The sequence below is a fragment of the Mycetomoellerius zeteki genome, unplaced genomic scaffold, assembly GCF_001594055.1.
Source record: "Mycetomoellerius zeteki isolate Tzet28-1 unplaced genomic scaffold, Tzet1.0 scaffold81, whole genome shotgun sequence".
NCBI classification, from domain to species: domain Eukaryota; kingdom Metazoa; phylum Arthropoda; class Insecta; order Hymenoptera; family Formicidae; genus Mycetomoellerius; species Mycetomoellerius zeteki.
Genome location: NW_017257841.1, coordinates 291,430 through 307,572, shown reverse-complemented (window position 1 = coordinate 307,572; position 16,143 = coordinate 291,430). Strand labels below are relative to the sequence as shown.

General features: G+C 34.7%; 1 protein-coding gene across 3 annotated transcripts; it reads right to left on the bottom strand.

Annotated features, from left to right (window-relative positions):
- Window position 1: 1 nt before the first annotated feature.
- On the bottom strand, window positions 2–2,918 carry Ntf-2 (nuclear transport factor-2). 3 transcript variants are annotated; one of them, XM_018459299.1, is made up of 5 exons: window positions 2,570–2,918; window positions 2,393–2,464; window positions 1,689–1,787; window positions 1,176–1,283; window positions 2–421 (listed from the first exon to the last, which is right to left on the bottom strand). In XM_018459299.1, the coding sequence occupies exons 1-5, from the start codon at window positions 2,675–2,677 to the stop codon at window positions 308–310; spliced, it is 501 nt and encodes a 166-aa protein (XP_018314801.1). In that variant the 5' UTR covers window positions 2,678–2,918; the 3' UTR covers window positions 2–307. The 3 variants fall into 3 exon arrangements, with proteins under 3 accessions (XP_018314801.1, XP_018314800.1, XP_018314799.1); XM_018459297.1 differs by having other exon boundaries at window positions 346–421; window positions 1,163–1,283; XM_018459298.1 differs by lacking the exon at window positions 1,176–1,283.
- Between the last annotated feature and the right edge of the window lie 13,225 nt (window positions 2,919–16,143).

Sequence of the window (16,143 nt, the reverse complement as noted above, 5' to 3'; positions counted from 1 at the left end):
TGTATGTGTATGTGTATGTATGTATATATATATATGTTGTATGAAAAAACCGACGAAATTACTTAAACTGTGTAATATCGGATGTTTCGATTCGTTCTCTTTTTTTTTCGTGGCCAAGATATAAGCGGAGATATTCTTCATATAAAACTTGTAATATCTATAGAATAGGGATAGGTAGGATGTAATTGTGACGAGAAGATTATCGATGAGATTAGGTAGCTCACTTATTAATCGCAATCTCCAGGATGTCCGTTGCTCGACAACTTGTCTGTTCACACGCTCATCGCATTTACTTGATCTTCCTCGTTCATGCGCTATCATGAATACTAAGGCGAAAGATATCATGCTGACAATAGTAGGAATTACCCATTGGTTTCAGCACAAAACATTGCGAGAAGGCGTGTGGTGGATCCTCGTCTGCCTGTAATTAAACGCAAGCTATATGTTACATACATATAACATTATAACAATACATATTAAAAGGTATATGTTAAATACATGATAAAGCAATAGCAATGTTAACGTTAATTATAGCATTGAAGCATTGTGATTCAATTTTCAATGTTAAAAATGCAAAAATAATATGGTTTTTAAAATGTTAATTTACATAATAGCCTAATTATTGTTCCAATTTGTTCAGCAATTTAATCTTGTATTGAGCTATCTATTCATAATACGTCAAATTCAATTAGTGATCCCAGATTCATATATTTATGCCACTTTCACAGGGACCTGATCATTTGTCGCTCGTGATTTGCACATCTGAGACCTCGAATTAGATATACATTTCATGCATGTTTATACATTTTATAACATGATTTTATTTTAGATTACAGTTTTTAAGTAAAATAGATACACGCTTTTTAAGTAAAATAGATCAATAAAATTATAGGAAAATATGTAACAATCAAAAATAAAAATAAGTAAAATACTGCAAAAAATGCTAAACTGCAACAAATGAAACAATTATAAAAAATATTAACAAATTTAAATATTATCACAATTGGTCTTAAATGTAGCACAGACTTTTAGTACAGCCTATAAGGGGATTCAGATGTTATGAGGAGTTCTATTGCTCTAGAAATTCTGTGCTAGATCAAGATAGAATGAAAGCGATATGCAGCGAATACATGAAACATCAGACAAGAAGACTTTGCGATACCTGATGCCTAAACCGTGTCGTGCAACGCAAGTCTGAAGATATCATGCTGCACGTAAAAGCTGGTACCGACTGGCTTCAGGACAAATGTCTGGATGTATGCATGAGGTTGATCCTCGTCAGTCTGTACGATCATCAGTAATCACTAAATATTTTTCGGTAATTGATAAAAACCTCTTATTATAGAACTTGTTTCCCGTCTGTAATTTCTACCTACAGTTGTATTTCTCATATATGTTAAAATTTATTTTATTTCTAATAAATGCATCACATCCAGTAATTTCTCTTTTTGTACAAATACGTGTATAAAAACCAAGTTTACAAAACTATTAAAAATTAAAAATTAAATTACTGAACCGATTGGCTTTATATAAAACATAAATCTCATATATACTTTAAAATGTATGAAATTATAATACTTCTTATCACATAATATAACTTAAAGCTGCACTACATAATTAATTATATTTTGTCATACTGGACGCTTTTTAGGAAATATTTGTTATTATATTAGTTAAATTTTCCTTACCTGCAACCTTCCTAATACATTAATAAGAACTCCACCATCGAACATTGGTTGCGAATCAATCGCTGTTATTATCCGATTTATTTTTTGAAAGGATAAGCTCTGAAAAAGTAAAGAAGGGTTAATACAATCATATTATTATTAATATACACATTTCTTAATCAGATTTATGATAACGATTAATAACAGAAAATTTAAAAATGAAAATAAAAAGATTAAATATATAAGTCAAATACATTTGGTAAAATATAAATACAAAGTCTAACATATTTGCATGCAATTATTATATGTATGTTGTATTTATATTTAGATTTTGTTTGGCTTCATCTCCTACTTTGATTTTAAAATTCTCAAACTTGATGGCATTTTTAAATCAGAATAAGCTCTATGTTTACAAATGGAGTTAGCCAAATATTAAACTTACAAAGGAAAGCATGAAAATTGTGAAAGTTTACTAATATCAAGCCTTTTGCAAAAAAGGCTATGAAGATCGTCGTTCTCTATGAAGAAAACATTTAAACTGAGCAAATAAACCTCTTGGATCCTTAATGATCGATCCATTAGCAATGATTCATTAGCAAGAATAGATTAATTACAAAAGGACCTTCTGACAAGTCCGAAGGAAGGAAAATATCTCTCGGAAGATGGACAAATAGGTACTATAATTGTAAATCAATTTCAGAACGGTGGAAGGAAACATTACTCACAGTTAACTTTTCCATGATTTTGATAGCGCCCTGTATCTGCAAGCCCTCGAACGTCATAAAGGATGTCTCCGCCTGGAAAAGGTTATGTCAGTCATACCGGGCGGGGTAGTCGCGAGGGAGTCGAGCGATGAGACTCGCGGCGGCCTCGGGGAACGGACGGGATCTTTCGCGCCTTACATTGTACATGTTTATGAGGTTCGGCCTTTGCGCCGGGTCGTCGAACATCGCGTAATACTGCTGGACGAAACCCTTGCCGATTGCCTCGTACGGCACATTCATCGCCATGGTGCTGAGGACCGACAATTGTGACCGGTGCGGCGAGAGTCAGGCACGGCGATTAATGAGACTCCTCCACCTCCTTGTCTCTGGATACTTCTCGAACGTTCCGTTTCGACTTCGCTTCGAATTTTACGGTTTCTACGAGCCCGAAGCGGCGCCGTGCAACATCCCTCGTGTCGAACGGAATCGAACATACGACTCGTACGACTACGAGTAGGAAACGACTGGTCGCGAGGGTCGCGCGATTTGCGATACATCGAATTATAACGCGGGCCGCGTGCCACGAGGTTTCTCGAACGTTCGGCGTAGTTGCACCATAGTTGCACTTTTCGACACTCTTTTTTTTTACTCTCCCTGGGACGCGTTCAAATTCCCATCCGGGTGCTCCCTAGGTATCATGTTATCCTGTTTATCATTCGATGAATTCAATAAGAATAAAATGATACCTGATGGAGTTAGGTACTCGAGTAGGAATTTGAACACAGTCTTGAACGCGAGACCGAGCGTGCATTTCTCTCGCTCGAGTAAAAAGTGCGATTAGCTGTGTACGCGCGCGTCGGTTATAACAAGGCCGGAATCAGACTACACATTTATTGCAGAGCGCCGTACGACGAAAATCGGATGCAGGGTGAATCCAGCGATTGAAGATTGAGATTGAAGATTGAAGATTAAAATTTGACCAGTGAGGACAAAGAAATTTTAGGTCCTATTGTTTTGATTGGTCAAATTTCAATCTTTCAATCTTCAATCTCAATATTTAATGCGTAGGCCGGTATTCGTAGTCAGATCTTATATTCAAACCGTCTTAAGTACAGTCTTAAGATGTCACGAACCAATCAGAGAGCCGCATTAGCGTCTTAAGACATTACTTAAGATGGTCTTGAAATAAGAATCGATTATGAATACCGGCCGTAGTCTGATTCCGACCTAATAACTTTTGTGACTCTTCTTTTTACTGTTTAGATGTCTTATAATCGAAAACCTTTTTATAATGTTTTTTTAGGTATCTTTTGGATGTGTATGTTCCAAAAGACGTCTTTATGATGTTTTTATGACATTTTTTAGACATGCATGATTACTGCACGGAGACCTTTTTATTATAGGTGCATTTTGTTTTATGTATGATGCGTATAATCATAATTTTATCCTTATTCATCGTTAAATAAGAATAAAATGATGCATCATGCACATCATGCATAAAACGACACGCACCTATTAGGCCCATTCCACAATTACGTAAGCGTAATTATTAATTATTGCAATTGTAAGAATTGACCAATCACAGTCAAATATGCTTCTCATATTCGACTGTGATTGGTTAATTGTAGAATGGGTTTTATGGTAATTAATTCACACACACACACACACACATTTTGTGATTATTCATATATGTATAAAAAACTATGTTTTGTCCCATAATTTTGTTTTTACTAATGTTTGAAAAAGAATTAAGGCATTATTGTTTTTTCTTTCTCTCTTTCTTCTCTCATCACAATATATTTTTTCTATTATTAAAAGTGCAAAACGAGTGCATGAAAATGCGCGAATATTCAAACCTTTCGAACGCTCGTTCGATTCGGATTTCTTCTCGATTCGATTCGAGTTAGAATAATCGATATATTTCGGCTATTCGATTATTTTGTTCTCGTTAAGCTTCTCGATATCTCGATCTCGTCGATCAAATTCTTCGAAAATAATAGAACTGAAAAACTTATCAATCATATGAATTTCATCGTATTTGTTGATTAAATTGCCGAATTTACATATGAAGGATTATTAATCCTACGTGCCGGTGGTTGCAGAAGTTTAATAACTTCTAGTTTCAGGTTAAAAATTAAGATCCAACGAAAGCATAAATAAATGCAAGGCATAAATAAATGTAAAAAATGTCAAAAAATAAATTTCATTTTTTACATAAATTAATTGCTATTTATTATAGTGAATATTTTTAGTTATTTTATAATTTATTCCGATATATTATAACGCTAAAACGTCATATGAAATAATAATTTTTTTTTCTATTTCTCGATTTTATCTTGCTTTAATGCACATCAGACTACAGATACGATCAATCGACGGTAATATCATTTCATAATTGATGTAAAATAACACGCTGTATATCTGTGTTACTATTACATTTTGCGTTGTAGATATTATATCTTTAACATGAAATTACATAATTTTTTGCTTCTGTCTAATAATATTTTCCTGGTCGTGACAAGATACGATTGTGCAATTTATTGTAATGAAAGTATATCATGTACGTTTCTACGGTGACGCTTTACTACGACAAATCACGAAGTCTCGCCGTTACTTTCTTCCGGCGGTAAAGAAAATCGCGCGCATCGAGCACATCATACGGAGGATCGCTGCTGAATATTTGCGTATCGTAATCATACGTAAGCACACGAATAAATAAGATAATAGACCTCCCTTCGCCACGCGCGCTCTCCTCGGATTTCATTTGCAGGCGTACGACGATTGAAGATAATGCGACTTAATTTCTGCGATGAGCGCAAAACGCACGCAAGTAACACCCGCGCGGTGCGACACGTTTATCGAAGCGTTTCGACGAGATGATCTGCGACTCGTAATGTCCATCGATGTTAATTAAAGTCGTAACTTGCATATCTACGGAAAAGAAAAATAAATAGTTGTTTGGTGCATTTCTTGCCAGCTCATATATTTCGCGCCGAATATATGCCACACTGAAAAAAATACTAAATTTTAATAAATATTTGTTTGAATAGTTCTACGTAAGTATTTACTAAATGTGAACATATATTTATCTGATACAAAAACAAACAAATTAATTTGATTTAACTATCTTTTGTTTATTGAGTACCTAAGTGTAATTTTATAAAAGAAAGAAGGATGTATGAACATATGTATGGACATATTTCATATATGATTATATATATTTATATATATTTATGTATGTTTATACATATTTATACATATTCATGCATAAAAATTCTTTTACCGGGATATTATAAGATATTTTTATTTCGTAAAGTAAGCGAATGTTTTCTTAGTACTCAATTTCTTAGTATTCAAAGAAATATTTAAAATTTAGTATTAAGATTTAGTAAATCTTCTTTTCAGTTCAGTTACAACACATCTCATGGAATTTACTTTTATTTTAGCATTTATAAACTTTATTTTATTGCAGCGCAGTAAAAAATGCAAGTGTACAAAGTCTTGAGAATAGTATGATTTACTTTACTGGAAGATATAGTTACTTGAACGGATGTACTATAATTGTAATGTACTTTTTATCTTACACCTCCGGTACTTTTTTACTTTCAAGCTAGTAAAGTTTGTCATAAGTTTCGGCAAAATCCTTACGAAAAAATACATTGGCGGTCCGAAATGACACTAGAATTGAGTGTTATTCCTCAAATTGAAGATTTATTTGGGAGTTAACACTCAATTAGGTGTTATGTCAAGAGTGTTTTTTCGTTAAAGAAATAGCCAGAATATTTCCATTAGACTTGTAAGGTAAAAATAGCCAGAATATTTCCATTAGATTTGTAAGACAAAAATAGCCAGAATATTTCTATTAAATTTGTAAGGCTAATATCCATTTTTCTTCGTGTGGGAAACTGCCTCTCCTGTTACGCTTGTAATCTTTTTGACCTTTTTGTTATTTATGTTGAATAACGTTTTGCTTTCGGCCAAGTTTGAATACCGTAACACGATCGTGCGTGTAACGTTGATCGTTGCATAATCCTCTCGGTATTGCAACACCATTGTGCCATCCGCCATTAACGTCGAAGGCATTGTTACATCGCGCTGGCCGCTTGTTTTTCGCCTTGAGCATTCTTCGAGACAACTATAGACGCGTTGGAACTTTAATAAAGTTCCATTGCGATGAGTGAATTACGGATAGACAAGGATGAGAGCAGCGTCTTTTTAAAAAGCCGCTGTCTCTAGTAGACAGTTAGCGAACGCGGCATTATCGACGACAACAGTAGCGCAAATGAACTTGAAAGATAAGTGACACTTAGATCAAAAATATAAAAATGTAGAAAGACAAAATAATTATGTAGATAAATATATTTATATTTTTCTCAGGGTTACGTATCTTTCTTACAATAATAAAAAGAATTTTTATTATAATTAATTTAACCTAGCCTAATCCTACATCTTACAATATTACTGTATAAAATATCACATTTTCAACACAAAAAGCGAAGAAGGCCTTGTTCGATTAAAGAGGGTTCCAGTGCCTAATATTTTTGGAATTTTAATTTCCAGTTTAAGCAAATTGCACACCGATATTTTTTGCCGATATTCTTCACAGTGTTCTAAAGACGCTCATTATTAGCATGACTAATATTAAATTGCTTGTCAATGTAATATATGATATTACGTACTCTTGTTTCAGTTTAAGACGGTATTTCAAAACCGATACTCGCTGTAGTTTGCTCGTGAATTACAAAATTCACACCAAAATATTGTGTCAGACACTAAAACCCGCTGTGATCGAATGGCTTCTTCACTTATTTATCGTTGAACATTTCTCGATTAATTTTCATTTAATATTGTTTCTATCTTTCAATCCACTCGCTAGGCATACATACACGTCCGAAAAAAATAAATAAATATATACACTGAAAAAAATTTACTAAATTTTAATAATTTATCAAAACTAAAACTTACCATATTTCTTTGAATAGTAAATATTTACTTATAATAAATTAATATCTACTCACAATAAAAAATGACAATTGAACAAGCTTTAATGGCTTTTTTAAACAAACAATATATGTTTACATCTAATAAATATTTACGTAGAATATTAACTCTATTAAATAAATATTTATTAAAATTTAATATTTTTTTCCAAGTTATAAATTTGTCACGGAAAGAATGGTTTTGTTAATAAGTATCTAAAAATATAGCTAGATATAGATCTGAAAATAATTTTGTTTTTTGGACCATCAAAATAATTATATAGAACGCTTAAACGTTGTTGATAATACTGAAAAAAATTTCAACATTCTAGCAACCAATTCGAACGTCCTATACACATAATTATTTCGATGGTCAAACAAAACTATTTTCAGATCTATATCTAGCTAAATTTTTAGATATCTGAACAAAACTTTTTCACGCAAATATACCTCTGTAAGACGTCGTATACTTAAAACAAGTTATTTCGCTCGTTTACGAATCAATTAGTCAATCTTTAGATCGACAGGTACAATGACGCGTTACAAGGTTGGTTAAATAAGAAAGCAACGGATCGTCGCGCGGTGACATTGACCTAATTAAGAAAATGATAAGAAGTAGAGGATATTCTCCCCCCCCTCTCTCTCTCTCTCTCTCTCTCTCTTCTCTCTTTCTCTTATGCTTAAAAATGCGCGTTACATTTGTGTTCTATCTCATAGGACTGAAACTAGGCTAACGCAAGGTCCTTGCTGACGTTATCACGATACATATGGAGTGTTTCTTAACGATCTTTCGTTACCAAAAGAAGGAAAAAAAGCGCGATTATTCAGAAACGTTTGCAAACAGGGGAAATATGAACGACGTGGGCGATGGAAAGAATTGGAGACGAAAGACGTGTTTAACGGTCGAATCGACGGTATTAAAACGACTTAGCGTGCTTTGCACGAGTGTGGCGTTCTAATTATAGCCAAGAGAGACCTCTCCGACGATTCGCGTCGCCATATGGAGCACGTTCCGGGCAGAGCGCAAAGGGTTAAACAACACGCTTCGTCCAGCGTGGCGCTTCCCGTGGCCGATTGGCATTCAGCGAGGATCGGCCGGTCCACCGGCCATTAATTGCCTATTATATCGTAACGTGGGTGGGCCGCGGAGTGCAGTATCTACTCCCGCCTCCTTCCTCCCGTCCTTCCTTCTGCCCGATGTCCTCGTCGAAATAGCGATGGGAACGACACTCAGGCGAGACGGTATCGATATGTCATCGCGTCCGAACGAGCCGACTAACAAATCCTTATTCCGAGAGGAGATATCCCTGCCGTTTGAACAAGAACGACCCTATCCTATCCACGAACGTATCGCCTACTATCGCCTAGAAATATTAATGTCGTCGGCTTCACATGGAATCCCCCGTTCTCCTCCTCTTCATATTTTCGATCGAGAACTCATTTCGATACGGCATAAGTTTCGTCGACCAAAAATTCTCAAGATACACTCATCATCTCGGCGCGCGGACGCCGCGTCGGCTCGGTCCCATCGCTAGTCGCATAAATATATATACGGATGGAGGAGGCATGGATTTAATGGAATGGTGGAGCGGCCGGCCGTGCCGTTGTCGTCCATCGCGTGTGTATATTGTGTTCCAGCGGCCGCGCTCACGTGACACTCGGATAGATTTGCGTCAATGGTGACCTCCGAGCGTTCGCTCTCCGCGGCCAACGCATACCATGTTGCCTGCCCTCCTGCCTGCCTGCCTGCCTGCCTGGCTGCTTGCTTCTCTCTTGCTTGCTTGCTTGATCGCCTGTCCATGCCGTTACATGCGTACACGCTTACGATTGTAAGTGCGCGGCGTGGGACCGACGGCGAGAGAACGACGGAGCCGGAGTGGAATGGGTCCTTTTTTCGACTATCACAATTTCCTCCTAAAGATCATATCCTCCAGCTAGGGTTACCAGTCACTCTTTTAAGAAGACATGTACCCTTTTTTAAAGTCGTAATGCGTCTAAATTCTTTAGAGTGGAATCACTCACTTCAAAGAAAATTGAGCCAGTCATGAAAAAAAGTTGAAAAAGAAAACAAGTTTGAAAACAAGTTTGTTGGATTATTAGAATAATTATATAGGAAGCTCAAGTACGATGAGCACACAATGTTGCAAAAATTTTTTATATTAAACGTCCTACATAATTATTATATATTTGATAATCCCACAAAATTACTTTCTGATTTATATCTATTTTAGATACTTCAACAAAATTATATTTTTTTTATATGTACTCTTCTCATAATTCACACGGAAAGAACGATTCTATATACAGATCTGAAAATAATTTTGTTGGGCCATCAAAATAATTGTGTAAGACACTCAAATTGGTTGTCAGAATGAAAACTTTTTGCTGTAAAAAAAATTATAACCTGAGATTTTTATACTATTATTATTTTCATGGTTCAACAAAGTTATTTTCAAATCTGAATCTAGCTAGATGCTTTAGCAAAATCGTTCTTTTTTTGCAGATATGGTAATCGTATATCCGTAACGCGCGGCTAAAAAACTGCGCATTTTTCGACCGTATCCGTTGTCATCGGATCCACCGCGTGTATCACGCAGCGATCCCAATCTTTTCGAAGTCAACGCGCCGTTCGTCGACCCAAACGCGGTCGTTGAAAAATTTCCACACTTATCTCAATAACTATCCGTTTACTCGAACAAGTTGGCGGCTCGTTAGCGCTCATTTGCCGCTCGCAATTCGCGCGTTTTCAAACGTCGAGTTTCGAGAGCGCGGATCTCCCTCCCGAGCTCCCTCCGCCTCGATCCGTTTACTATCCGCGGATCCGCTTATCGCCGCTTCGGCCAATTGCGAACGAAGACGAGAGAGACGAGAATGAATAATGTTGAGAAAAATAAGGAAAAATAGGAAGCATCGACGTCAATGGATGTAATTACCGACAATGTGGGGAATGTGCTGGCCGTTTATTCCGCAAACCATCACGATCGATGCGTCGCATGCACGGCGCGGTATCAAAAGTCACGATATCTGAAGCGACAAAATTGAAATTGGCCTGGCCTTATCGATTGCATCCATATGTATTACGTACCTATAAATAATATCGTAAATAACTCATCGCTGTCCGCGTGCCTGACAAGCTTGTATAATATTCTCGATCGAGGGACCGTTAATAATATCTTTACGATTTCGAGCATTCTCTCGAATGATTATTGGGCCGACAAAGTAGACGTACATCTAAACAGACTCGAGATTCCGGAACTTGTTTCGATCTAGCGGGCTATAGGTTTATTTTTACAACATCTTTGATCCACGAGACTTCATTAAATTGCTAATCACGCGCGTTAAACGCGTATAAGAATAACGATAGACGCACTCGGAATCGATATATTGGCGACTTGGGCGATCGTCAGAGAGAGAGAGAGAGAGAGAGAGAGAGAGAGAGAGAGAGAGAGAGAGAACATTATAAGAGTATATAATTAATTTAATCCGTAATAGGAACACATATTTTTAAAAATGAATTTTCTGTAAAACTTTTATATTATTAAATGTTATTATACAGAAGAAGTTTTATCACTGATTGTTTAATATTGTTTACTACTTTTCTTCAAATAAACTATATGATAATTTATCTAATGGATAAACAAAAATGTAAACGGATAAGAGTATGAGAGAGTAAGAGAGTTAGAGAGGACAGAGAGAAAAAGAAAGAGGGGGAGGGAGGGGAGAGAGAGAGAGAGAGAGAGAGAGAGCGCTAAGGTTTATCGAAAAATGAAACAATGCAGCCTTAATTACTTATATAAAAAGTTGTACACTTGTTGGCGCATAAATATACACAGAAAGAACGATTTTACTGAATATTTAAAAATTCAATTAAATACAAATCTGACAATAATTTATTTGAACCAATTAAATAATTACATAGGAAAGTGAAACATATAATGAGCAATGTTGCCAAAATGTTGACATTCTAGCAACTAGCTTGAGTGTGCTACATAATTATTTTGATAGTCCTATAAAATTATTTTTAGATCTGCATTTAGCTAAATTGTATACTTTAGCAGAATCATTCTTTTCGTTTGTCTAATTATTACATGTGAAAAGAACATTTGGCTAAAGTATCTAAAAATTTAGGTGTAGATCTGAAAATAATTTTGTTGTTGGCCAAACAACTATTTTGATGAATTTTGTAGGAAATTCAAGCATAATGTGCAATACTGCAAAAAGCAGTTTGACATTCTAACAACCAGCTTGAGCGTTTTACATAATTATTTTGATAAAAATTTAATAAAAATTTTCAAATTTATATCTACTTAAATTTTGATGAAACTTTAACCAAATCGTTCTTCCCAAGAATAGAACAACACTTTGAAAAATAAGATGGTGAAACATAAAATTATTTTCAGAGCCACCAGGACCTATATGTTCCAATTACGAGTCTGGTATTTCGACCTAGACCCGCTAAGACCTATCGTCGAAGCGGAAACGCGCCGATACTAATGAGAGGAAGCATTTTATCGCGCATAGCACGTCAGTTTTCCGTTGCGCCGGGATTAGATAAAACGGGAGGAAGACGAAGGCAGGAAAAAAGATAAATTCATCGTGTGCATCGCTATAAAGCGACTATCGAAACGGCAGGAGTTGTCGCTGTGTGCTTTACGGTCGACCGCCGCCACGTAACTTCCGGCAGTAGATTGCAAATTACGAATATCCTCTTCGCTTCTTGATATACCATAATCAGTGAGGACGAAAAGAAAAATCATTGGAAACATTGGTAATACATAGAGGGTCATTAGGTCAAGCAATACAGAATCGTAATTATTGCGGTTAATTATGAAGCAGTCGTCATCTGATGTTGGCCAATGGATATATGTGGTAAGACCAGTTCTGGTCGATCTTATTAATTCTCTTCTATAAACCTCTTTTTTTTTTAAATCAGACGTCATTTGTGCTGATATCATCGATTCTTTCAATCTAAAACAGAGAATCTTCGAGCGGCAGACCGCTGGACCATTCATCTCTCGCTTGGAATCTCCGCAACATCAGAGATCCGGATTCATTCTCGAATTCATTCTTCCTTCACGTGATGTCATTATCTAAAATACTAAAATTCAATAACCCAAGGAATCCACCAAGTCGAGAGAAAGTCAAAATGACTTTGCTTGACGTTACGAAAGTCAAAATGATGATTTTGGTTATAAAATTTGTCTGTTTATTGACGTTAAAAATCAAAATAAAATCATTTTTAAATTTTTTATTGACTTTTATGTGTTCAATCCTCTTTGGATGTGTTCCTTGAGAAAACGAATCAACGATACGATTCCCAAGAAAAAAAAACAAAAACTAGGATACGTTTAGGGCGCACAGCGTCGCGTCGCGTGATTCGCGTGATCAATTCTGAAATCATCGTGCTCGTCATTGTCATACGCATCTTATTTTTTAATTTCGCAGAATTGATCGACGAGACGCCTCCGGCGAAGCGAACGTTTTCGCGACGCGAGACACGTTCGCCGGTACAACACGGTGCTTCCAACATTGGACATCGTTATTATCATTGTCGATTGCACGCGTGGGCGTGTACTCGTCCAAGGGCGAGCCTAAAAGCAAAATCGTACTCGATTAACTATATAGATCCTCAAGTAAGTGATTAAACCGTTTAGATAACTTCTGATTGGTCCGCCATATTTTTCAAAACCTGCTTAAGATAAAATGAGATACATGAATATCTCATATCTTAAAAAATATCGCGGACAAAACGTATGGTGTTGAATCTTTTACTTCAGAATCTCTATAGATTAACGTGGAGAGAAAGTCATCTAATGATGCTTTATTAAATCGCTTCCGTTTTAATACATTTTGCAAGAATTTTTATTGTTTATTTTCTCGCTTGAAATGTTTATCGCTTATTTTCTACTTCCTCTAAAGGATATGATATTATCGTCTCGCTTATAAAAAGATGCTTTGCGGAAAATATATATATTTGCAGCTGTACATCTCTTGATTTTACATGTAAATGATTTTTTAAGCGTACATTTATATTTAGCTATAAAATTTCACGCATTAAGCATCATGTATGACGAATATCAGGGTAAGTTAACTTTTTTTTTTAACTAACAAGGGAAGTTTCACAACTGTCCGGAACCTATTTGATTTTCCATGAAATATGTTGTAAAACACGAAAATCTAAGAGACACGTATTTTTTTATACGTGCGCTAACTCATGTTTAAGGGATGAAACGGTATTTTTATTTCGAGTCAAATACCGTCGGAAGTATAAAAGATGGAAACAAATTTTTTAAACAAAAGTTGTACGGTTTCAAGAGTATTTTAATGTTATGAAGAAAAAAAATTTTTTTTTAATTTTTTTGTTAACAATTGTTAAAAAAATTTTTTTAATTCTTTTTTTCTTCATAACATTGAAGTACTCTTGAAATCGTACAACTTTTGTTTAAAAAATTTTTTTCCATCTTTTATACTTTCGACGGTATTCGGCTCGAAATAGAAATACCGGTTTTTTTCAAAGGGGTATTTCACCCCTCAAATATGAGTTAGCGCACGTATGAAAAAATACGTGTCTCTTAGATTTTCGTGTTTTACAACATATTTCATGGAGAATCAAATCGGTTCCGAACAGTTGTGAAACTTCTCTTGTAAGTTAAGTTAAAGTTAACAGCTTTAAAAATTTAACTTAATTAAAATATACTAATTAATCCATAATGAAATTAATTGAATTAAAAGTTAAGTTAATAAAAAAAGTAATTGAAAAGTTAAAAGTTAAATGTGGTCCGAACAATATATGTGGAACGAACAATAAAAAAAAAAGAGGAAAAGGAAAAGTTTGGCCATTTACATAATTTTTTGTATTTTTCCTTTCTCACAGCATATTTATTAAAGAATCTGGTCATTTTTGTTCACAAGTAATGATTATACAATATAAAATTACTTAATTATATACTCATTACCCTCTTGCATTGTGTCTGAGGATTAACTTAAAAAAATCAAATCAAAAGTTAATTAGTTACCGATAAAATATAACTAAATTAAGTTAAAAAGTTAAGAGTCTAAAATGTAACTAAGTTAAAATTGATTAATTTTTTAACTTTTTAACTTAAACTTTTATCTTTTTAACTTAGCACTATCCAACCCTGACGAATATGCATCCTATTGTATTGGCTCTTTCAAGCTCAACATACTTGAGACTTAAGACAGGCCTTCGTGCCTTTTTTAAGAAAAACTTGCACTTTTTATTCATACATCTTTCTGCAATGACAATAGAGTTTCTTGGGAAATGTCTCTTTGCTCAATGCACGGCTGTATTTTATTGTATGAAACATATGCAACATCGTCATAACGCTCAGAAAGTTATTTCAAAGGGTGACTCGCATTCGTAGCAAATTTCATTCCGTGAATCGTGCGTATGTCGCGCTGTGTGTGACACACCATTGCGAAAATTTTTCCCGTAACTGTCTCGTAATCGATTTCCTTAATCAAGGTTGCTCAGCATGTCCCATAATTTGTTGTCGATAAGTTGATGAGTCGCAGCAGGGATCTTGTTGAGTGTCTCATCCAAAAACATGAGCAACATCTTAGGATCAAATGTATCAGCGTTTTTTACTCACTAAAAAAATAAAGCGAATAAATTATTATAAAAGTAAAAAATAAGCGATAAAAAACCAAATATTTCATCATAAAGAATATAATTATTGAAAAGTTAAAAAATTTCAGAATTTTACACTCAAAAAAGTGATCTTGCAGTTATAGTGAAAATTATCTAATTGTAAGTACGAAAAATAGTTAAAATAGATAAATTTCTAGCAACCGGATATTGGATATGTATTGCATCTAATCATATAGAGGACAGAGATAGAGTTTAGATTTGTGCTACAAATTCTATGCGTATAATACATAATTTTCTATCAGATACAAAAAACAGTTATAATTCTTGTATACTCGTATATAAAGCAGCAAAATATCTTTTTGCGTATATTTTTTATACAAGAAACATAGGATTAATTTTAAAAATAGAAACGATCAATAATGACTTCTCGTGTTTCTAATGTTAACGTAACCAAGTCGCCGCAATAGATATATTTTTAATTAAGACGACGTTACGCTACGAACGTTTCGAGCGATCGCTGTCATCATGAGCGTGGTTTATCGTACATACTTATACTAAACGAATTTCGCGTCGAATGACGCCAATGGCCTTGTGCATAAACACCGATAAATAGATACTCGCGTAGATAGATAGATAGACACGTAAATAAATAAAATGTTTATTGATATTCAATTTACAGATGTGATAAACAAACATAAGGAAACGTGACAATAAAATAACACGAAGATAAAATAGCAAAGAACGTATCTGATTAATAAGAATAAAAAATATATATAAAAAAGAAAAAGGAAACGGGTTCCGTATGAAGCTATTATGATACCTCGTAACAACAAAATCTAAAATTATGTCCTTGACGAGAAACTTTTTAATCAAGGACATAATTTTAAATTTAAATTTTGTTGTTACAAGGTATTATAATAGCTTCGTACAGATTCCTGTTCCTTATGTTTGTTTATTACATCAATAATTTGTTGATGTTGCATGTCCTGAAACTACTTGTTGCCAAAAATTTCTTAGGCCGGTATTCATAATCAATTCTTATATCTAAGACCGTCTTAAGTTTAGTCTTAAGTTTAGTCATGAATCAGAGAGCCGCATCAGAGTCTTAAGATATTACTTAATTAAAACGGTCTTGAAATAAGAACCAACTACGAATACCACACTGAAAAAAAGATTGGCTG

Bases quoted from the DNA above. Each gene is read 5' to 3' on its own strand.
- Ntf-2 (XM_018459299.1), bottom strand. From the start codon at position 2,677: ATGGCGATGAATGTGCCGTACGAGGCAATCGGCAAGGGTTTCGTCCAG. The intron at 2,465-2,569 runs GTAAGGCGCGAA...AACCTTTTCCAG, and splicing joins ACCTCATAAACATGTACAAT to GCGGAGACATCCTTTATGAC. The intron at 422-1,175 runs GTTTAGGCATCA...GTTTAATTACAG, and splicing joins GACTTGCGTTGCACGACACG to GCAGACGAGGATCCACCACA.